General features: G+C 42.8%; 1 protein-coding gene across 4 annotated transcripts in view; it reads left to right on the top strand.

The window, feature by feature from the left end:
* fgfr1a (fibroblast growth factor receptor 1a) overlaps positions 1-17,489 on the top strand; it is a 31,214-nt gene that overhangs the window by 2,988 nt on the left and 10,737 nt on the right. For 2 of the 4 annotated variants that reach the window (XM_031300761.2, XM_031300759.2), the window contains exons 2-8: positions 2,932-3,115; positions 9,976-10,218; positions 10,460-10,549; positions 11,996-12,168; positions 14,659-14,782; positions 15,703-15,893; positions 16,580-16,730. In XM_031300761.2, coding sequence (XP_031156621.1) covers positions 2,959-3,115; positions 9,976-10,218; positions 10,460-10,549; positions 11,996-12,168; positions 14,659-14,782; positions 15,703-15,893; positions 16,580-16,730 — 1,129 coding nt within the window. In that variant the 5' untranslated portion in view covers positions 2,932-2,958. The remainder of the gene's footprint in view (positions 1-2,931; positions 3,116-9,975; positions 10,219-10,459; positions 10,550-11,995; positions 12,169-14,658; positions 14,783-15,702; positions 15,894-16,579; positions 16,731-17,489) is intronic. The other 2 variants (XM_031300762.2, XM_031300760.2) reach the window with 1 other exon arrangement.

Here is a 17,489-nt window from a genome sequence, read left to right as displayed (position 1 = left end):
GGTCAGTGACTCGAGTCTGTTCAGTGTGTTCCGTGCCGTCGTCCTTCATTTTGGCCGATTTGACATGTATAATCGGCGGGGCGGGCGCTGCGGGCAGTCGGACTCAAATGACCCATCTGATTGGTAGAGTGCCAACCCGGAAACGTGGAGCGGAATGAGCGTGACTAGAGTCTCTCAAAATCTGACAAATCTTTTAAACTGACCTTTGGCGATCTGAAATGAAGACCGATTCAGCAACTGCATGGCCTATTTCTCTCTTAAAATGTTTTCAGAAACACGTTTCGGTGAACTATTTTAGTACAATATGAGATCGTATTCTGAACCAAGCCGCCATGACAGTCTGTCTTTGAATTTCCAGAGAAACCAGCTGCTGGTTTTCATTTTTGGGCGACAATACAGATTTAGCGCCGCCTGCTGTTATGGAGACGTATTACGTCTCGTCGCTTTGGTGTGTTCCGAGGCACTTTTTTGACCAATTTGGGGAGACTGATCAGTCCATCTACCTTTTCTGCCGACGTTTGGCCGTCAGCTCTGTGTGTCTGCAGCTTAAGACCAAATCATTGGATAGGTGTTGGTATTTTAGTTTGAATCTACCGCTGCTCAAGGGTTTAGACTTGCCTGTTAGTCGGTTAGTCACTACACAAGTCTGGTGAAGTGAAGCGAACATAGAACTGGTTTCATCCATCAGAACCAGTAGATGTGTTTTAGTGGCCCCAGTAAAGGACGGAAGTATTGGAGAGAGCTTGGAGAGCTCACAGGTGTGAGATGTGTTGGTGTGTAATCTTTCTTCATTTATTACCCATGTGTCATTTAGCCTATGTAAATCAGAATGTGACTTAATAATTTGGTTCCTCAAATATTATTTGGCAGGGATCTCTCAAATTTGTTTGAGTTCTGCTGCAGGATATGTCCTGAGGCAGTATATTTTACTACTGAGAAACAAGATATGACCGTAGGTAAAAAGTAACAGTACATTTTGATTAGTAAAGAAAGTGAAATTAATTTGTATAGCAACTACATCCCGAAATGCGGTTGCTGGTTTTTTTTTTTTTTTTTGTTTTTTTTTTTTTAAAGTCCAATACTTATATTGATATTTGAGAAACACCACACCTTAAATTTGTTTTTTAAAAGAATTGTGACCAATATGCATTCTGAACGGGGCATTTTACAGCTGGAAAAAAAAAAACAAGCTATAATGGTTACACAGTTTTTTAAAATGACCTCAATACTAGTTCTAGTATTTCAGTGCTGCAATTTTATGACTCTTATCGGCTGACCAATTCTCTATATCTGCAATATATGATATAGAGAATTATATATATATTATATTATTATATATATATATATATATATATATATATATATATATACATATACACACACACACACAAAAATGCAGCCTATACTTCTTTCTTTTTCTGATGCTAACATTTAGAATAAGCCAATATCGGCCAACGAGATCAACCTGCCAATGTGTCGGTCATTCTCTGTTCTGAACTACTCACAAGTCAAAGAGGAGTGTCCACTCTGCGTGGATGGTAAGACACACTGTATGTTTAACTCATGCTCCCGCGGGAGTATGATGACAAAGTGTTGTGTCATACTTTGAAGAAGCTTCTTCCTCCTAAAAAAAAAAAAAAGCACTTTGTTGGAGCCTTCCCTAAACACTGACTCACTGCTTACAGAGCCGCGATGACCAAGCTTCTTTATCCCCCCCCTCCCCGGACTACCCTGACCCAGCTCAGCTGCTAGAACACTAGACCATTCTTGGAAAGTGAAATTGAATTGGTTTCGAGGAGAACACAGTGACTGTTTTTAGTGACGAACACTCACACGAGCGATTACCTCTCTTAAAGGAAACCACAGCTGCTTCTGAACATGACTTTGTGTGGAAGCGTAAACCGAGTTGGGGTTACTTTGACCCAGATGTGATGCTGCTGCTGTTGTCGTTTTAACAGAGTGGACTGTGACATTATGGATTCATTTATGACTCCATTGATTTGTAGGGTCTTCCTTGATGAGGCCAGTGTTCTTTGGTTTGGCTAGGGTAAAACCAGCATTTGTTTTACCTTTCATGACAACTCATGGGAGCAAGTGGTTGCGGGGGGGGGGGTGTCAATTTGGGTTTGTGGACCAAAACCAACTGTTAGGTGATAGATCTCTCAGCGTGGAAATGATGGCTCCGCAGTCTCTCTCTACAAGGGTGTCACATAACAGGCTAGTTTTTTTTTTTTTTGGTCTTAAGTCTTAAACAAATTCCTCAAGGGGGGTTATGGGGGTTTTGGGGCATGTGTTAATCTCTGTGGCCAGATGCTGTAGAGGTGATGATGCAAGCAGATGTGCATGTGAGGGTCACCCACTACTGTACATCTTCCAACCCCAAAAGCGGCCTAGCAGCGAAAACGAAAACTCGAACATTGACTGTGTGTTATGACAGTCTTTTTGAGTTCATACTTCCAATAGTTACTTTGACGTCTTAAAAACCTATTATTGAATTCCTAAGAGCTGAGCAAGATGTAGCCAGTGTTTGTTTGCTTGAGCTATCAGCGAGCCTCATGCTCTGCAGCTTCTTATCAGTGTTCTTGTACAAGCAGGCCCAAATGCTCGAGTACCTTCTACCACCAGCCCTGTGGTCATACAGAATATTCTCTCTTTTTTTGACGAGGTGAGGAATTTCCTTGTCAACAAAATGATTTTATAAAATGATTTTGTTTCCGTTTTTGAAGAGCCACAGAACAGCATTTTCTAAATGTTTTCATTCTTGCGTTACGTTTATTTTCCTCTAGCCTAGTCCAAGCAAATATTTCTTTCTGTCTTACCAACATGTATCCTAAACTGATTTTTGTCTCGTTGTTTTTCTCATATTACTCATCATAACAAAACTTTGAAATCATGAGGCTTGCTCACGTTGTTTTTGTCGTTTTTTTTTAGTTTAGCACTGTGAATGACCCGCTGCTGATGCCCTACCGGTCTGAATGGAGTTCCAGTCGCAGAAAAGCCAACAGTTGTAGCTCCCTCAGCAGGATGCTGATGAGGCCAAGTATACTTCTGAGTCTGGTTTTATTTGCCCAAGTTTTAAGGACCCAGTGCCGGCCTGCCAGCAGCACTGATGAAGGTAAGATGGCTTGAAATCTTAAAGCTACTCAGACTTCATTTGTACCCTGCTTTTTTTCTAGTTGCAGTAATATTAAATGTCACATAGCCTAACTCTTTTGAACTTATTAAGTCTGACTTATTTCGAGAAACAGTCCATTGATAATCAAAGCTTTGTTCTTCGTACAGGAATGTAACCCTAACACACTCCAGGCTTTGGTGAAGTCTGTCCTTTGTGGCGTCAGTGTTTCCTCCACCACCCCCATTTGCCCGAGTCTGATGTTTGAGTGCCCTTTACTGCGTCAGATGTAGCACAACTGTGTTTGTGACTATTAGTTACACCTTTTTTTTCTGTTTTTTTCTCCCTGGCCAACTAAACCAATTCATACTCTGAGCTCATTAGGGTTCTCAACAAATCTCACAGACTGAACTTTTGGTCTGTTGATTTTATTTTGTTGTTCATCTGGCCAGTACAACTTTAAGATTCTCCTACAAAGAATTTAGCCCGGTCTGGCTGTTACACAAGTTCTGAAAAGTGGAAAGAGGCACTGAAATCGAATCCTTAAAAATGTGTCTCTTGGATACAGTCCAGCAGTGTAATAGCTGCCTGGACTTGTGGGTAGATGGGTTTGGATGTTTACACTTTGCAGTCGGAAGTGGGGAGCAGCAAAAGAATATGATAAAGCTCAGCATTATAATTAGAGTAATTAAGCAAGAGGGTCTCTCTTGGGCTGTAAGCCCTAAAATAAACTTGGTGCGGCTGTGTTTAAGCCAACAGTGGGACAGGGAGGAGTAAATGACTCCCATCTGTAGCCTACAGGCAGCCCCACTACCTAGCAGTCCCTGCTCCTCTCCTCCTTTGTAATGAAAAGGTATTTGTTGTCACTGGGAGAGGAGTTAACTGCCAGGGAAACCATAAATTAGCCTGTTTTTTTTTGAAGAAGAAGAAGAAGGGGGGGGGAAAAAGGAAAGAAGATGCTACTTTGAGCCCTCCCTTGTCCTGAAGGATAGGGTTTCTGAGGAGAATGTTTGTCTTCTAAGGTGAGCCATAAATTTCCAGCAGGGTGGGGGAAGTCTGATTCATTTACACTCCCTGTTCTTAATCACCAAATGGCCAGGTACTATCTATGCGCCTCTGTGCTTTTCCTCCTGCTCCCCCACTGACTTTTGCCTGGGAATGCTTCACTTTCTCCCCGCTTCCCTGCTGGGTGACGGATGGCTTCAGCTGTCGACAAACAATCACAGTAGAAGCATTTGGTTGCATTCCTTTTGTCTTGGTTGGGGAAACAACGGTCATGTTTTATGCGTGCCTCTTTTGTTTGTCTTGGGGAGGGGGGGGGGAGGGGGGGGATTTTGTTTTTAGTTGTTCACATAAGAAAAGAATATTCCCTGAACAAATGAAATGCATTACATTTCTTCAGAGGCCAAACAGACTGCCATTCAAACGATTACCGACCCTTTTTTTTTTTCTTTTTCTCAGTGAGATCATTCAGAGAAACTTGTGTTTTTGTCGTCCTCATTTCAATGTCGGTAAATCTTTCTGTTTGTGACAGTGAACTTCAAAAAGTTATTTATATGGCGGTCCCAGGTGATTTTGTTTGACTCGATGCTCTGCTGCCACTCAAGTCCTGACCCTTGAGTGGAGGGCTCGTAAAGTCTAGAGCTGCCACAGTCCTGAGACAGACTCTTCTCAGACAGTGATGGGGGCCCAGAGGAGCATGGCTCTGCTGACTCTCAGAGAGGACAAAACAAGTGAACTGAATTTAAGGATAATGTCAGATAAATCTGACTTTTTCCCTGTGAGCATTCATTTCAACTCAATGATAACCATTTGGGCATTGTTCATTCTCTGTCAGTGGAGTTATGTCATCGTGGTGCACTATAGTGACACAGATCAGCTTTCATGCTTTATCATTTTGTATAATTAGTAACATTCGTATCAGTCTAAAAAAAAAAAAAAAAAAAGAACGTCCTAAGAATGGGGAAAGCAAGCACATATTGGTGACATGTTTCCCCAAAGCTATTTATGGATAGAGGTTTAGCAGTAAACATGATGTTAAAATTGTAAAGAATAAGCAGAATTTGTGATGCAATTGAAATGTCCAGAAGAATCCTTACTCCAGTCTTTTGAAGACTGATGCAGTGTGATGCTCTAAATGGCTAAGCAACAGGTTTTCCTGATGAATACATATGGGAAAAATCTGGATAGGAAGGACAGCGATGCATGTGTTTGAGTGTAATGGATTGCTTTCGTCTCTGTTGCAACATGTCTCTGCAAAAGTCTCTGCCTGTGTTGTTCCTTAGACAAACAAGCAGCAGAGCAGACAGTACTGATAACAGTAGTAATATAACTAGATCAATAAAATAACCATAACCAATAAAGTTTAATTCTTTTAAGAGTCCCTGGTGTGACGGTTTGTCCTTTTTAAGCTATAATGTAAGGCTAAATGTAGCTGAACTCATTTGAATGACACTGGAACAACTTTGCCCTGCACAGTAATCCTTGTAGCTCCCAAGTGTTAATCCATGCTGATTGTCAGCATCTCATTTAGGAATGAAAAGGTCCTCCACTGGAGTGCTTTCAGGAGGGACACTCGCTCAGTGAATTTTTTTAGGTTTGCTAATGGGCATTGTCCTATTCTTTTGCTTCCTGCCAGTCCTGCCTTTTGTCTCTTATCAATCCCCTCTACAGTCGCCCACCCCTTCACTCTGGTGTGGTCAAATCAGCAGAGGAAACTTGCCATAGTCATTTTTTTTTTTTCTCTGCGTGCCACCGCAGAGCCTCAACCAGCTCGACTTCCCTGCATTCAACCATCACTCCAGTGAGAGCAGGAAATCCCAGAAGTCATTCACGCGGCATATTGCTTCCTATCTTGTAGTCAGAGAAGGTTCCATCGACTGGCGCCAACTCTTCCTTTTTACCGGGTCTTGAATTTATAGACAAGTGAGAAAACCTCCTCAATGATTTCTTCTTCACAAAATTCCTGTCATGATTTTTGTCATTAGGCTGATTTTAAACAATGTCAATCAATTTTTCCAAATGGTTGATGGAACACATTCCAGATGGGTTGCTTTCTGAAAATGTGGTCCTTAATCCATTTTAATCCAATCATAGCGGCAGGAGGATTAGCTGAGATGAAACGTCCTCAGATTCAAAGGAAATGCTGGAAACTTGGCACTTACCTCAGTGTGAAGAGTTGAAAAATAAATTTACTGTGAGTGATGCAAGTGTGTATCTAAATTTTGTTGGCATCCTATTTCTACACTGAGTTAATCAGAAAAATAGTAGCTCTGTCTTTTTTTTTTTTAGATCTTACAGGACTCGATAGGAACGGTTGCCCTTGGCAACCAGATTGAGTCAATTGGCAACCGTTTCGTGGCCTCTGGTTGCCCCCTTTGACAACCACCTGTTAATTTTTTTGTTTTTAATATATAAAAACTCACCAAAACTTAGAAAACTGGAAAATCTTATTTGAAAAGAAGTCTTTTTTTTTTTTGTCTCCGTAAAGTTCAAAACACTACGTTTGTGCGCAACACAACTTTTTAGCTGTTGGGCGACCGCTTTCCACACGCGCGCGTTTGCCGTGAAAAGATACAGGCAACGCAATTTTCTTTTCACGTTACCGGCGCATGTTAAAATCCGGTGCTAATATATCCACGTGACGGAATAGCAACGCGGATTTCGGTGCCTCATTACGGTGCCACCTAAATGTCTGCGCTGCTCTCTGATGCTCCGAAACAGACGTTAAAGGCAACAGAAGCATCACTGCATGTCAGTGCTAGTAAAAACTAATGACACGTTACACTTGGCAGCAGGTAACGTTAGCCTACCGTTAGCTACAGTAGTAGCTGGATTAAACACGGTTTAAAATGCTGACAGCTAAACGGTGTAAAAGTGTGACTGTATTTCACTGTAGAGGATTCCAACATCGGGACTTAACAGTCTGCCGCTAAAGCTATGAGCTAAAGGACACAAACTAGAACTGCTGCACTGGTGGTCATTGCTGTTGTCAGAAAAACAAAACAGACGTGACTACGGTAAATGTTGCGTAACTGGTAAACCTTGTGGTGCATTCAAAGTTATTGTAAAATACCCCATTCTCATCTGTTTTTGTCTTTTAACAGCAATTTACTGGTGAGTGAAGTAATTATTATTAACAGTTATTGTTATTACATTTTTAATAATCATTTAAATTCCTCCCCTTTTATGTGCTGATCCGAAAATGTATCCGATCCGTGAATGTTGTGATCCGTTGCACCCCTATTTGAGAGGCATGGGAAATTATATTGCAAGCCATTATCTCATTGTTGCATTATTAAAATGTGTGGTATAGTTGCATAAGAAATAAATTGCTCCAAACATAGGCAGTTTAAAACATGGCAACCGTATTGTCAATTTCGGCAACCAAAAGCTGATGCCTGGTTGCCAAGCCGGCAACTTTTTTAAAAAGTTAGCGTTGGGCCCTGTCTTACTCCAGTTTTAAGTAGGTCGTCACAGAAGCACAAATGGTCGTCACTGTGGCCTACAATAAAGTAACAAGCAAATTGTACAGCTTTTATGGGCGTTTTATGATGTCTGCGGCCAGATTAACAGCTGGGATGTTGACACAGTCTTATCAGTGGCATCTCCATTTAGAGGGCAGGGACCCAAACATACTGGCCGGCCCCCCACACACAGCGCAGAGATGTTGCATTGGCCGTCTCCTGGTTGGATGGCTGTAGTCCATCACTAAATGCCTCTTCTGCTTTCCCCCTTCGGTTTTGTTTTTGAGGAGAAAGTTGATCCTACCCCCTGGCCCCTTTTCCTGCTGGGATTAAGGGCCTGTCAGACATATGTGATCCAGGAAATACCTTTACTAGGCCCAAGTGGGGTCACCATAGCAACTGGCACTAGAACCTGCCGCTGCAGGCCCTCGCTCGCTCCTGTGCACATGCTCACTGGCTCGCTCTCCCTGCGCCCTCTTCCCCTTTTATTGTTTGGAGGCCTTTGTTGTGATGGTGGGAGGGATTAGTCAGGTTTGCTGACGTTGTCCTGAGGTTATGCTATATAGATGTGCTTCCTGTTGTGAGGAAGTGCGTTTTACAAACAGTGTGCTTTGAGAACAGTTCAGAATAATCTCATCTTGAAGAATCGCTTACCGCTGTGGCATTTTGATCTAGCTCCATTTCTTTTTTGCTATAATGCCGAAGGGACTCTGTAGGAAATGGGAAAGGAGGATGAGTAAAATGACTCAGATTTTACATTAAAGTGCTGCCACAGGGGAATAAATTACATTGTTGTGCTACTTGGCACCGGAACAGAACTATGTATACTAGAGCTGAAACTAATATTCAATTAGAATACATCTGCACCTATTTTAATACTCGGTTAATCATTTGAGTCATTTTTTTAAGCGTAAACTTTAAACATTATTTGTTTCTCAAATTGGAGGAATTGCTGCTTGCCCCTGCTGCCACTCCAATCTCTCGAACGAAGGCTTTCTGATGAAGTTTGATGCTCTTTTATTAGTTGGTCTATTAGTCTAGTCAACAAAGAATTAATCGGCACCTATTTTGATAATCGATAGATCGATCGGTTGACTTTTTTTTTTTTTTTTTAAGCGCAAACTTTAAACATTAATTGTTTCTCAAATTTTTGCTGCTTGGCCTTGTCTTTTATCATTAACTAAATATATTTGAGTGTTGTTTGGACATTTGAAGACGACACCTTAACCTCTGGGAAATTGTGCGGCATTTTTCAGTATTTTCTGACATTTTATAGATTAATTAATAGAATTAATTTGGAAAAAATATTCAGCCGATGAATCCGTACTGTAAATTATATTTAATTGCAGCCCTAATGGCCACAAAATTGGATGCCATTTGCTTTTAATTGAAACGAAGTGTACCTTTTGTGTGCCTTTTTTTTTTTTCTTTTTTTTGGCATGGATGTGTGATCCCAGAGCAAGAATGTCAAGCAAGATGGACATTGACGATCTTTACCTTTTTAACTAGACAAACAACACTATTGTGATGGACAACGTGTCAGCATAATTGGGTTACCCCCTCCCCCTTGCGGACTATGTAGTCATTTAGAACGGGGGGGGGGGGGCGCTCAGGTGTCTCACTGCGTGACGCCTCCCCTCTCTTCAATCTTCTAATTGAATTTCACCTTCCTTTCCCAAGTAGGTCCTTGCCTGCCTGGCGATAGGGCCTTGACTAATTTGGGAAATTATTTAATTTGAGGGAGAGGTTAGGCAGGCGTTTTGCTGGGAGGAAATCAAGAAAGGACTTTTCTGCTGTCAGTGTTTTCCCCCAGTGTTTTGCAAGCCTGGTGGCCCACCGGGCCTAACTTTCCCCCCCCCACCAAGCCTAAGCCACTGGGAATTATTTTTTAATGTATTTTTAAGGCATTTTTGAAACTACAGTTACAGTGGGGCCGTGCAAATTTAAATTCTGCAATTCCGACCCTGATTCTGTGATCACAGAAACTATTGGGCTCTGCGTAAATGTTGCCATCGGTCTGTGATCGGGCCCTATTGAGGAAAAAAAAAAAGAACACTTGCCATCGGGCTTAACAACTTTTCTGACGGAAACCCTGGCTGTCTCTTGGACAGAGACAGCCCTGTTTTTTTGTGTGAGAGGCTCTCTGAACATGTTAGACACTCTGTACTCCCTCAGTTATTATTTAGTCAGAGATATTGTTAGTACAGCAATCCTGGTGACTCTCCTGTTGTGAATGACTTGCAGTATGTATCATATAGATAGTTTGTGCCAAAGAAATTAGCTTTTGTATGTGCTCATGGAGCCATTTTTGCATTTATAATTACATAAAATCACTGAGTTGTAAATAACCTACTGAGCTGTTGGTATAAAACCATGTCCGTCTATTCTTTTTGGTAGTCTCTGTGGAAACGCAAGCAGAGCTGTTCACGCTCTATCTTGGGGAGCGTCTGGAATTGAGTTGCTCTGCCAAAGACTCCCTCCATGCTGTCAACTGGACCAAAGACCATGTGGCAGTGGTGGATGGAGAACACGCACGCATCCGCAATGACCAGCTGGAGATTGAGACTGTGGAGCTGACAGACTCTGGCCTGTACGCATGCACCACCTTCGGCAACCACAGCATCTACTTCAACGTCACAGGTAAAGTCGTAGACACGGCGCAGATGAATCGGAGCAGCCTTTGTAATTTGTTATTCTACTTTGTGTTACAGAATAGTCACGTTCTTGTACTTTAGTGTAAAAGTAAATAATTCGGATAATGGGCATGAAATGCCATGAAAATGTTGCCATCACAAATGAAAAGTGAGCAGTTAAGGGCATGGACAGGACAAAGCACTGTGTGGATCAGATTAAATGGAATTGTAACTTTGTGTTTCTCTAGTGGATACCCTGGCCTCATCTGAGGATGACGATGAAGATGAAGAGTCTTCGTCAGAGGAAAACAAGCCGTCGGGCAGTCAAAAACTGCTGCGTAAGTGTGCTGATCTCTTCAAGTTACTAATGCTATGGCAACAAATGGTCATTACTCGCTCGCCCAGAGTCACAGGGTTGTGAGTAATTGTCATGAATAGACAGTGATTTGAAAGCTTTATGATTCAATTATGGGTCTGCCATGTGTGTGTGTGGGTCACACTTGGGTGAATGATTTCACTCTGAATCAGAGCGTTTTCACTACCTCTGTGACAGCTTTCACTTGTGGAATGTTCCCTGCGGTGACTAACCGTGGTTAACCTTAGATGTCTTCCAATTTGTCTATAGAGTAATTAAAACTCTCAGGCTTAGTCATCTGGCTCCTACTGCCCACTCTGCCCACAAAGAATCCAGCGGCAGCCAAGCACGGCAAGCATGCCAGCCTTGAGTTTGTACTCTGACTTCCAGAGCTTTATCTCCCCCTGAAATGCACACAACAATACGTTACTAACGGAGGCAAAGTAGGCAAAGCCACAGCATCTAAAAAAAGTGATTTTTCATTTTATTAAAAGAAACTTAACATCCTTACTCATTCAGTACTGCCAAGCCCTGTGACTGTAATTTAGAAATCTTATTTTTAAGTGAACATGCTTTATGTCATCCATTCATCCATTTTCTGCCGCTTAACCAAGGCCAGGTCACGGTGACAGCAGGCTAAGCAAGGTAGTCCAGACGTCACTCGTTGCTCCTTACCCTATCTCTCAGGGTGAGCCCAGCCCACCTATGAAGGAAACCCATTTCAGCCACTTGTATCTGCCATCTCATTCTTTCGGTCACTACCCAAGTGTCCAAGGATGGCTGATGATTCGACCGCAAAGCGTAAGGGAAAAACTCCTCACAGCGGTGCTCAGCTGGTACTACTCCACCTCCTGCACTAGCTGTAATTCCTACCCTGCCAAAGAGGTGTGACATTCCAAGTCCCTAGAACGAGTCTGTGATGCCAGGGCTCAGCACACCTAGGTCCATGCTTTTGCCTGCCACCCAGCTGACAATTCACTGACCCCAATGTTAGTTAGCTCCATGTAGTTCTTTTGAGCTGTGCCAGGACCGGGCACCAGACCTCCACTCCCAAGTCTGGCTCCAGGAGAGGGCCCCGGTTTTCCTGTTTGGGGCAAAGTGCTGCAGATCCTTCTTGGCCGATTCATGTGGGGTCTGTGAATTGCTCTTTGTCTGGCACCTCCCCTGGGACCAATTTGCCTTGGGAGACCCTACCAGGAACTATTGCCCTCGACAGCATATCTCCCAGGGTCACGCATACCCCTCCACCAAGATAAGGTGGTGTTTCTCAGAGGGGTACTTATGTAATGTTCTCTATTTAAAAAAAAAAAAAAAAAAAAAAGAGGAGCTTAAGATGAAATTAGTTTTCACCTTTAGTTTTGTGTCTTTCAGTTTTAGAAAACATAATTTTATTTCTTACTCAACTGTATTTTCTTGTCTTATTCTTTAGCAATGGCCCCACAATGGGCTCATCCAGAGAAAATGGAGAAAAAGCTTCATGCTGTCCCAGCCAGTAAGACGGTTAAGTTTCGATGCCAGGCCAGCGGCAACCCACCTCCCACTCTGAAATGGTACAAGAATGGCAAGGAGTTCAAGAGAGACCATCGCATTGGAGGCTTCAAGGTTAGTAAATTAAAAAAAATATATATATATTTTGGAAATGGTTCCCCTCAGCTTCTTCTTCGTGACACTACACCCTCCTTAGCATTTCTTATTGAATCACTCCAAGCTCATTTGCTAGGAGCGGAGCTGTGTTAGTGATCTCATCGCCACAATAGATCTCCACCCCCTCCCCTGGAGTAAGAAACACTTCCTGCAAGTGAAAAGCAGAGGCAAGTTTCACATTTGACCTGAGAAACGATGCAAGAAGCCCCAAGGAAAGTTGTGCCATAACAACACCTTCAGTTGGGCAATCCTAGCCATCTGTTTGGAAGAAGGATAACATAGGCTGTCCTCAATCTGGGTATCAGTGCATCGGCTTTTCTGTAATTACATCCATGCAGCAGTACCTCTACCATGATACTTACACTCTCTGTAATATATACAATGTGTGCTGTGATAACATAATATCATATTATTATAATATATTTTTGGCAACGTCTTCCCATTTTCAGGCAAGCTGTATTCATATGTGACGCTAACTGCTGATAAACTGTGAGGTTATAATAGTTGATAGGACCGTTTCCTTCTGTCTCTGGATTTACTTAGCAGAGGTGTGGCAGGTGAGGGCTGTGGACCAGATCTGTTTTATACCACATTTACTATAAATGGCATCATGACCTCTTAGAGATGAACATCTTTTATCTGTTTGTGAGATTTGGTCTGACTTTAATGCCACTAATGCCAAATCTATCGTTTCCTGCTGGGCATTAGGAAGCCAGTCGTATTTTATATTTATTTTATTTATTTGTGCATATAAAATATACAATAACATGATAAAATGCACCCACCTAACATTAAAATTAAAGACAGCTGTACACATTTGCAAATGAACATAACTATGTAAGATATTAAAAGGATAGAAAATTTAAAAATTAAAAGTGACTACAGGGAAACCAGGCAGAAGAAAACAATTACAGTATGTATATTGTTTAGCCTATACATTGTATCATAACTACATTTACATAGTGCCTGCAAAGGGAGCTGGACCTCTGTACCTGGTTGGAAACTGGCCACGGTTAGTTCTGTAGAACTGACTATATAGTTGTATTAATCCACAACCCAATCAACCAACATATAATACAGCCATTATGTATTAGGAGGCTGTAAATATTGTGCTTTATTATGTATGTATTTACATTGACTTCTCTGTGAATAGCTGCATACAGTGGCAGTTGGCTCACAGGTGTGGGATGTATGTGCATGTTCACAGACACTTAGAAACAACCCTCCTCCCTCCCTCCCTGCATCTGCTCTTCCCATCAAGGTGTATGCTAGTCCAGCCTTGTCTCGTGCTTCCCCAGCCCATCTCCCTCCCCAGCTGGGACACATTTAGGAGTTTCCTCTCAGCTGCCTGTTCCCTTCGTCCCCACCCAAGCCCCCCCACCCACCCAGCCAGCCAGCCAGGCAGCACACTTAACCATCTGGCTGCTGTTTTTTCAGTCAAGGTGCAAAGGTCTGCATCAGCGGCTGTGGACGTCTCTCATCCCTCCCACACTCTTGCTTTTATGGACGGGCTTCTATTGTTCATATCGTCTGCATGGAGACGTGCAGGAGGGAGGGAATAATGTAGACCACATGTATATGAAGCCAAGCACAACACATCTGGCAGCAGGCAGCTGGACTCCCTCATCATGTTTTTAGCTAAATGAGGGAAACCGTACGGCTCTCAGTCTGTGTATATGCATGTTTGATGTTGCCATTGCCTTAGAGGTTCGTTGGTTAATCACACACTGCCGGTCTTGGCAGATTTATGGAAGAAAAACTATAACATGTCTTGGAAAAAAAAAGAGCCAGACATCAGTTGGCGCTAATAAGACAGGTTGGGGCAGATGTATATGAAACATGTACCCATTTACCCATTTTCCTGTGGTCTTTGGTAGGGAGGACAAAGATCCGCTGTTTGTATTGGGTGCTGTCACAGGAAGAGGGAGTGGGAGTTATCTTATCATCACATCACACATCATTGACCTTGTTAGCCGTTGCCTTGAAATGAACAAAATTTGATTTGCGAAGAGTCATAATCGGAGGAAGCAGATGGAGAAAAATTCTCGTGTTCTTTCAAGTTTTTGCTGTCAAACGCAGAATTGCAGTCTAGCTCCATCTCTGTTGCCATTATTGCCTCACTACTGGCGTCATTTATGTGAGTTAAATTTGAAGGAAAACATTTTAGCTCTTAATTCAAGAACTGATGGTACAATTCTTGAGAATTATTAAGTGCTTATTCTTACCGTTTCTATTGTAACTAAAATAACCTGCAGTGATAGATTTTGTCAGTAAAGAACTAACAAATTATGAATCTGTGCACACAGCTATGGTTTCACCTGCTCTGTCTCATACCTTAAACTGTATGCCTGGAGTTTTATCTGGGTTGTATGGTTTTTGTTTTTGGTGATCAATTGCTGTTCTATACGCCCGCCACTGTAACCTTGGCTTTCCCCCCCAAACCTTTAGGTCCGTGACCATGTGTGGACCATCATCATGGAATCTGTAGTACCCTCTGACAAGGGAAACTATACCTGTGTGGTAGAAAATCAGTACGGCAGCATCAATCACACCTACCAGCTCGACGTAGTCGGTAAGTGTTGACTGTAGTCATGTTGTCTGTGTTAAACCATGATTTATTTATTTTTTTTTTACTTGTTGACTATTCATGAGGCTCTAGTCTTTTTTTTTTTTTTTTCACAAATGTCTCATACCAGATTAACCAATCAAATGCAATTGTTAATAGCACAGGGACACTGTCTCGAAGCCTTCTTTAAGGGGGAACTGGGTTTTTTTGTCAGCCATTTGATAAATAAAGCCTGCTTACTTGTGGCTTGAGTGATGGATCCATGTCGAGTAGAGAAGTGATTACTCCTCTAGGACCTGCCCTGTGGCTCGCTCTCACACCACTGGTTCTATAAATCACGGTCCCACTTCCTCCGTCGCTGTTGTCCCCTGGGCTCCGCCTGACCTCAGTAGAGGTCCAGACCCTGACGAGCAGTGCTATCGCTTCAGTGAGGGGAGAGTTTAGTCACAAGTGCTTGCTAAGTGCCCAAGAATGTCTTGCAGAAAAGCCTGGACATTTGACATTCTGCCAGATTCTTGGCTTGTAGGTTTACTTTGGAGAGTTATCAGTCATTAAAATGGAGCCACAAGAACATTTCACTTTCACAGAAACGGCTCCAGATCAGATACTTAACTTGCTATTGTGGCCAACTCTTAAACAAGCAGCACATAGCTGGGGAAATGGCCGCTTTAATTATCCATACGAGAAATGATAGTCTGTAATTTACACAGTATCGGATACAATTTTACAGTGGACCTTGTTTACCATCCGCCCCCGGCCATTTCCAATAACAAAGCCTTGACGCAACGGTGGTTTTACTTGGCTTAGGTTCAGTCAGCTGTGTGTACTTTTGAATTATTGCAGCTTTATCTCTATTACGTCGTTGCCTTACTGCTTGCCTAACGTCTTCTAAACTAACATTCGTGTACGTTTTGGTTGTGTTGCAGAGCGCTCTCCCCACAGGCCAATCCTGCAGGCTGGCCTGCCAGCAAATCGCACCGCAGTGGTGGGCAGCGACGTGGAGTTTGAGTGCAAGGTGTTCAGCGACCCTCAGCCTCATATCCAGTGGCTGAAGCACATTGAGCTCAACGGGAGCCGAGTTGGTCCAGATGGTTTACCGTATGTCCGTGTCCTCAAGGTAGGAGCTTTCTCATATCAATCCTGCAGCAACAAGCCAGTTGAAATTATTTGTAATGCTAAACAGAAAATGGGACAATTTGGATTAGATATGGTCCTCTATTGCTATGTCAGTTCTTTTCTTAGATGCCCAGTACTTTCTGTCTGGGTCCAAAGTAGAGATGGCCCGATACCATTTTTTGCTTCCCAATACCGATTCTGATACCTGAACTTGCGTACCGGCCGATACCGAGTACCAATCCGATACCAGTGTGTCATATTTTATTATGTTTTAACAACTGTATACTACTATCCCTGTATGGATGTGATATGATTTTTATATCTTTGTCAGTCTGGCTCAGATTAAACTCTTTGTGAAACATGAACAAACACAAACAATAACGGAAAAAGAACATAAATAAACTACTTTAATGTAGATTTTCTTTAGGGCTTTCTTACGCGGTATTGGATCGGTGCATGAACTCCAGTACTTCCCGATACCAGCGTTTTAGGCAGTATCAGAGCCGATACCGATACTGGTATCGGAACATCTCTAGTCCAAAGTGGATCCTATGCAATGAATGAATTTTATCTTGCTTTTGTAACGCTGAATATCACCCAAACAATTCGACACTGCAATTACTCTAATTGGATTTTGTGTCTTGATACTTTTTTTCTGTGCTGCACATGACGTGTTTTTATTTCCAGCATTCTGGGGTCAATAGCTCGGACGCTCAGGTGCTGACCCTCTACAATGTGACTGAGGAGGAGAGCGGAGAGTATATATGTAAAGTGTCCAATTATATAGGAGAGGCCAATCAGTCGGCTTGGCTGACTGTCACCAGATATGAGCCCACAGGTAACCACCACGCAGCAGTACAGGGGCGACACAGCGGAGGCGCTTCTAGGACCACCTGGGAAAACTAGGGCCGTAAAACTCGAGACAACCTCAGCTGTTTCTCTCCTCCCTCTGTTTCTCCCTCCCTCTCTCCATTCTCAGTGCTCCTGACTCCTAAATGACGCTATGGAAAATTCCCAGCAGAACAGTTGAAAGTGTTTAGTCTCAGGTTTATGTCGGACCCGTTCTCACTTCTGCCCCATGCTTGTGCTGTGCCCTCCTAATAAGGGCCTCTCTTGCCATCTTCTTCTATTCCTCTCGCTCCCTTGCGCTTCAAAGTCCTCCGTGCATGGCACACGGGCTCTCTCTCTCCCCTCTTTGTTTTTTCCCAGCTGTCCTCTGCTTATCTATGTTTCACAGACCTCCTGTTGTTTGTCTAATGCTCACTTAGTTTGCAGAAGTGCAAGTGCGAGTTTGAGTGTGCCCTGTTCTGCTGTGGAGTTTTCCATGTTGCCCATCTCTTGCATGTAAAGATGAGACTGAGGTATTTGATGTGGTGATGGGGTGGCCCAATGTGGGGTTCAGCAGCGCAGAGTCAACCTAACCAGCTCCTCGACTAACAGATACTGGAGTCCTCTGCAGGGGCTCTCGGTACTTTTCTGGCAGATGGTGTTGGATCGAGGAGGAGAACGCTCCTCCATCCCCTTTCTCTTTCAGAATCCTTTACTCATGGTTCCCTTTCCCCTCTTGGGCCTCTTGTTGGGTCTGCTTCCTCTGTTA

This window comes from Sander lucioperca, chromosome 2, assembly GCF_008315115.2.
Source record: "Sander lucioperca isolate FBNREF2018 chromosome 2, SLUC_FBN_1.2, whole genome shotgun sequence".
In the NCBI taxonomy this organism is placed as follows: Eukaryota; Metazoa; Chordata; class Actinopteri; order Perciformes; family Percidae; genus Sander; species Sander lucioperca.
The sequence above is the reverse complement of the archived record's forward strand: the minus strand, read 5'-3'. Positions and strand labels throughout refer to the sequence as shown.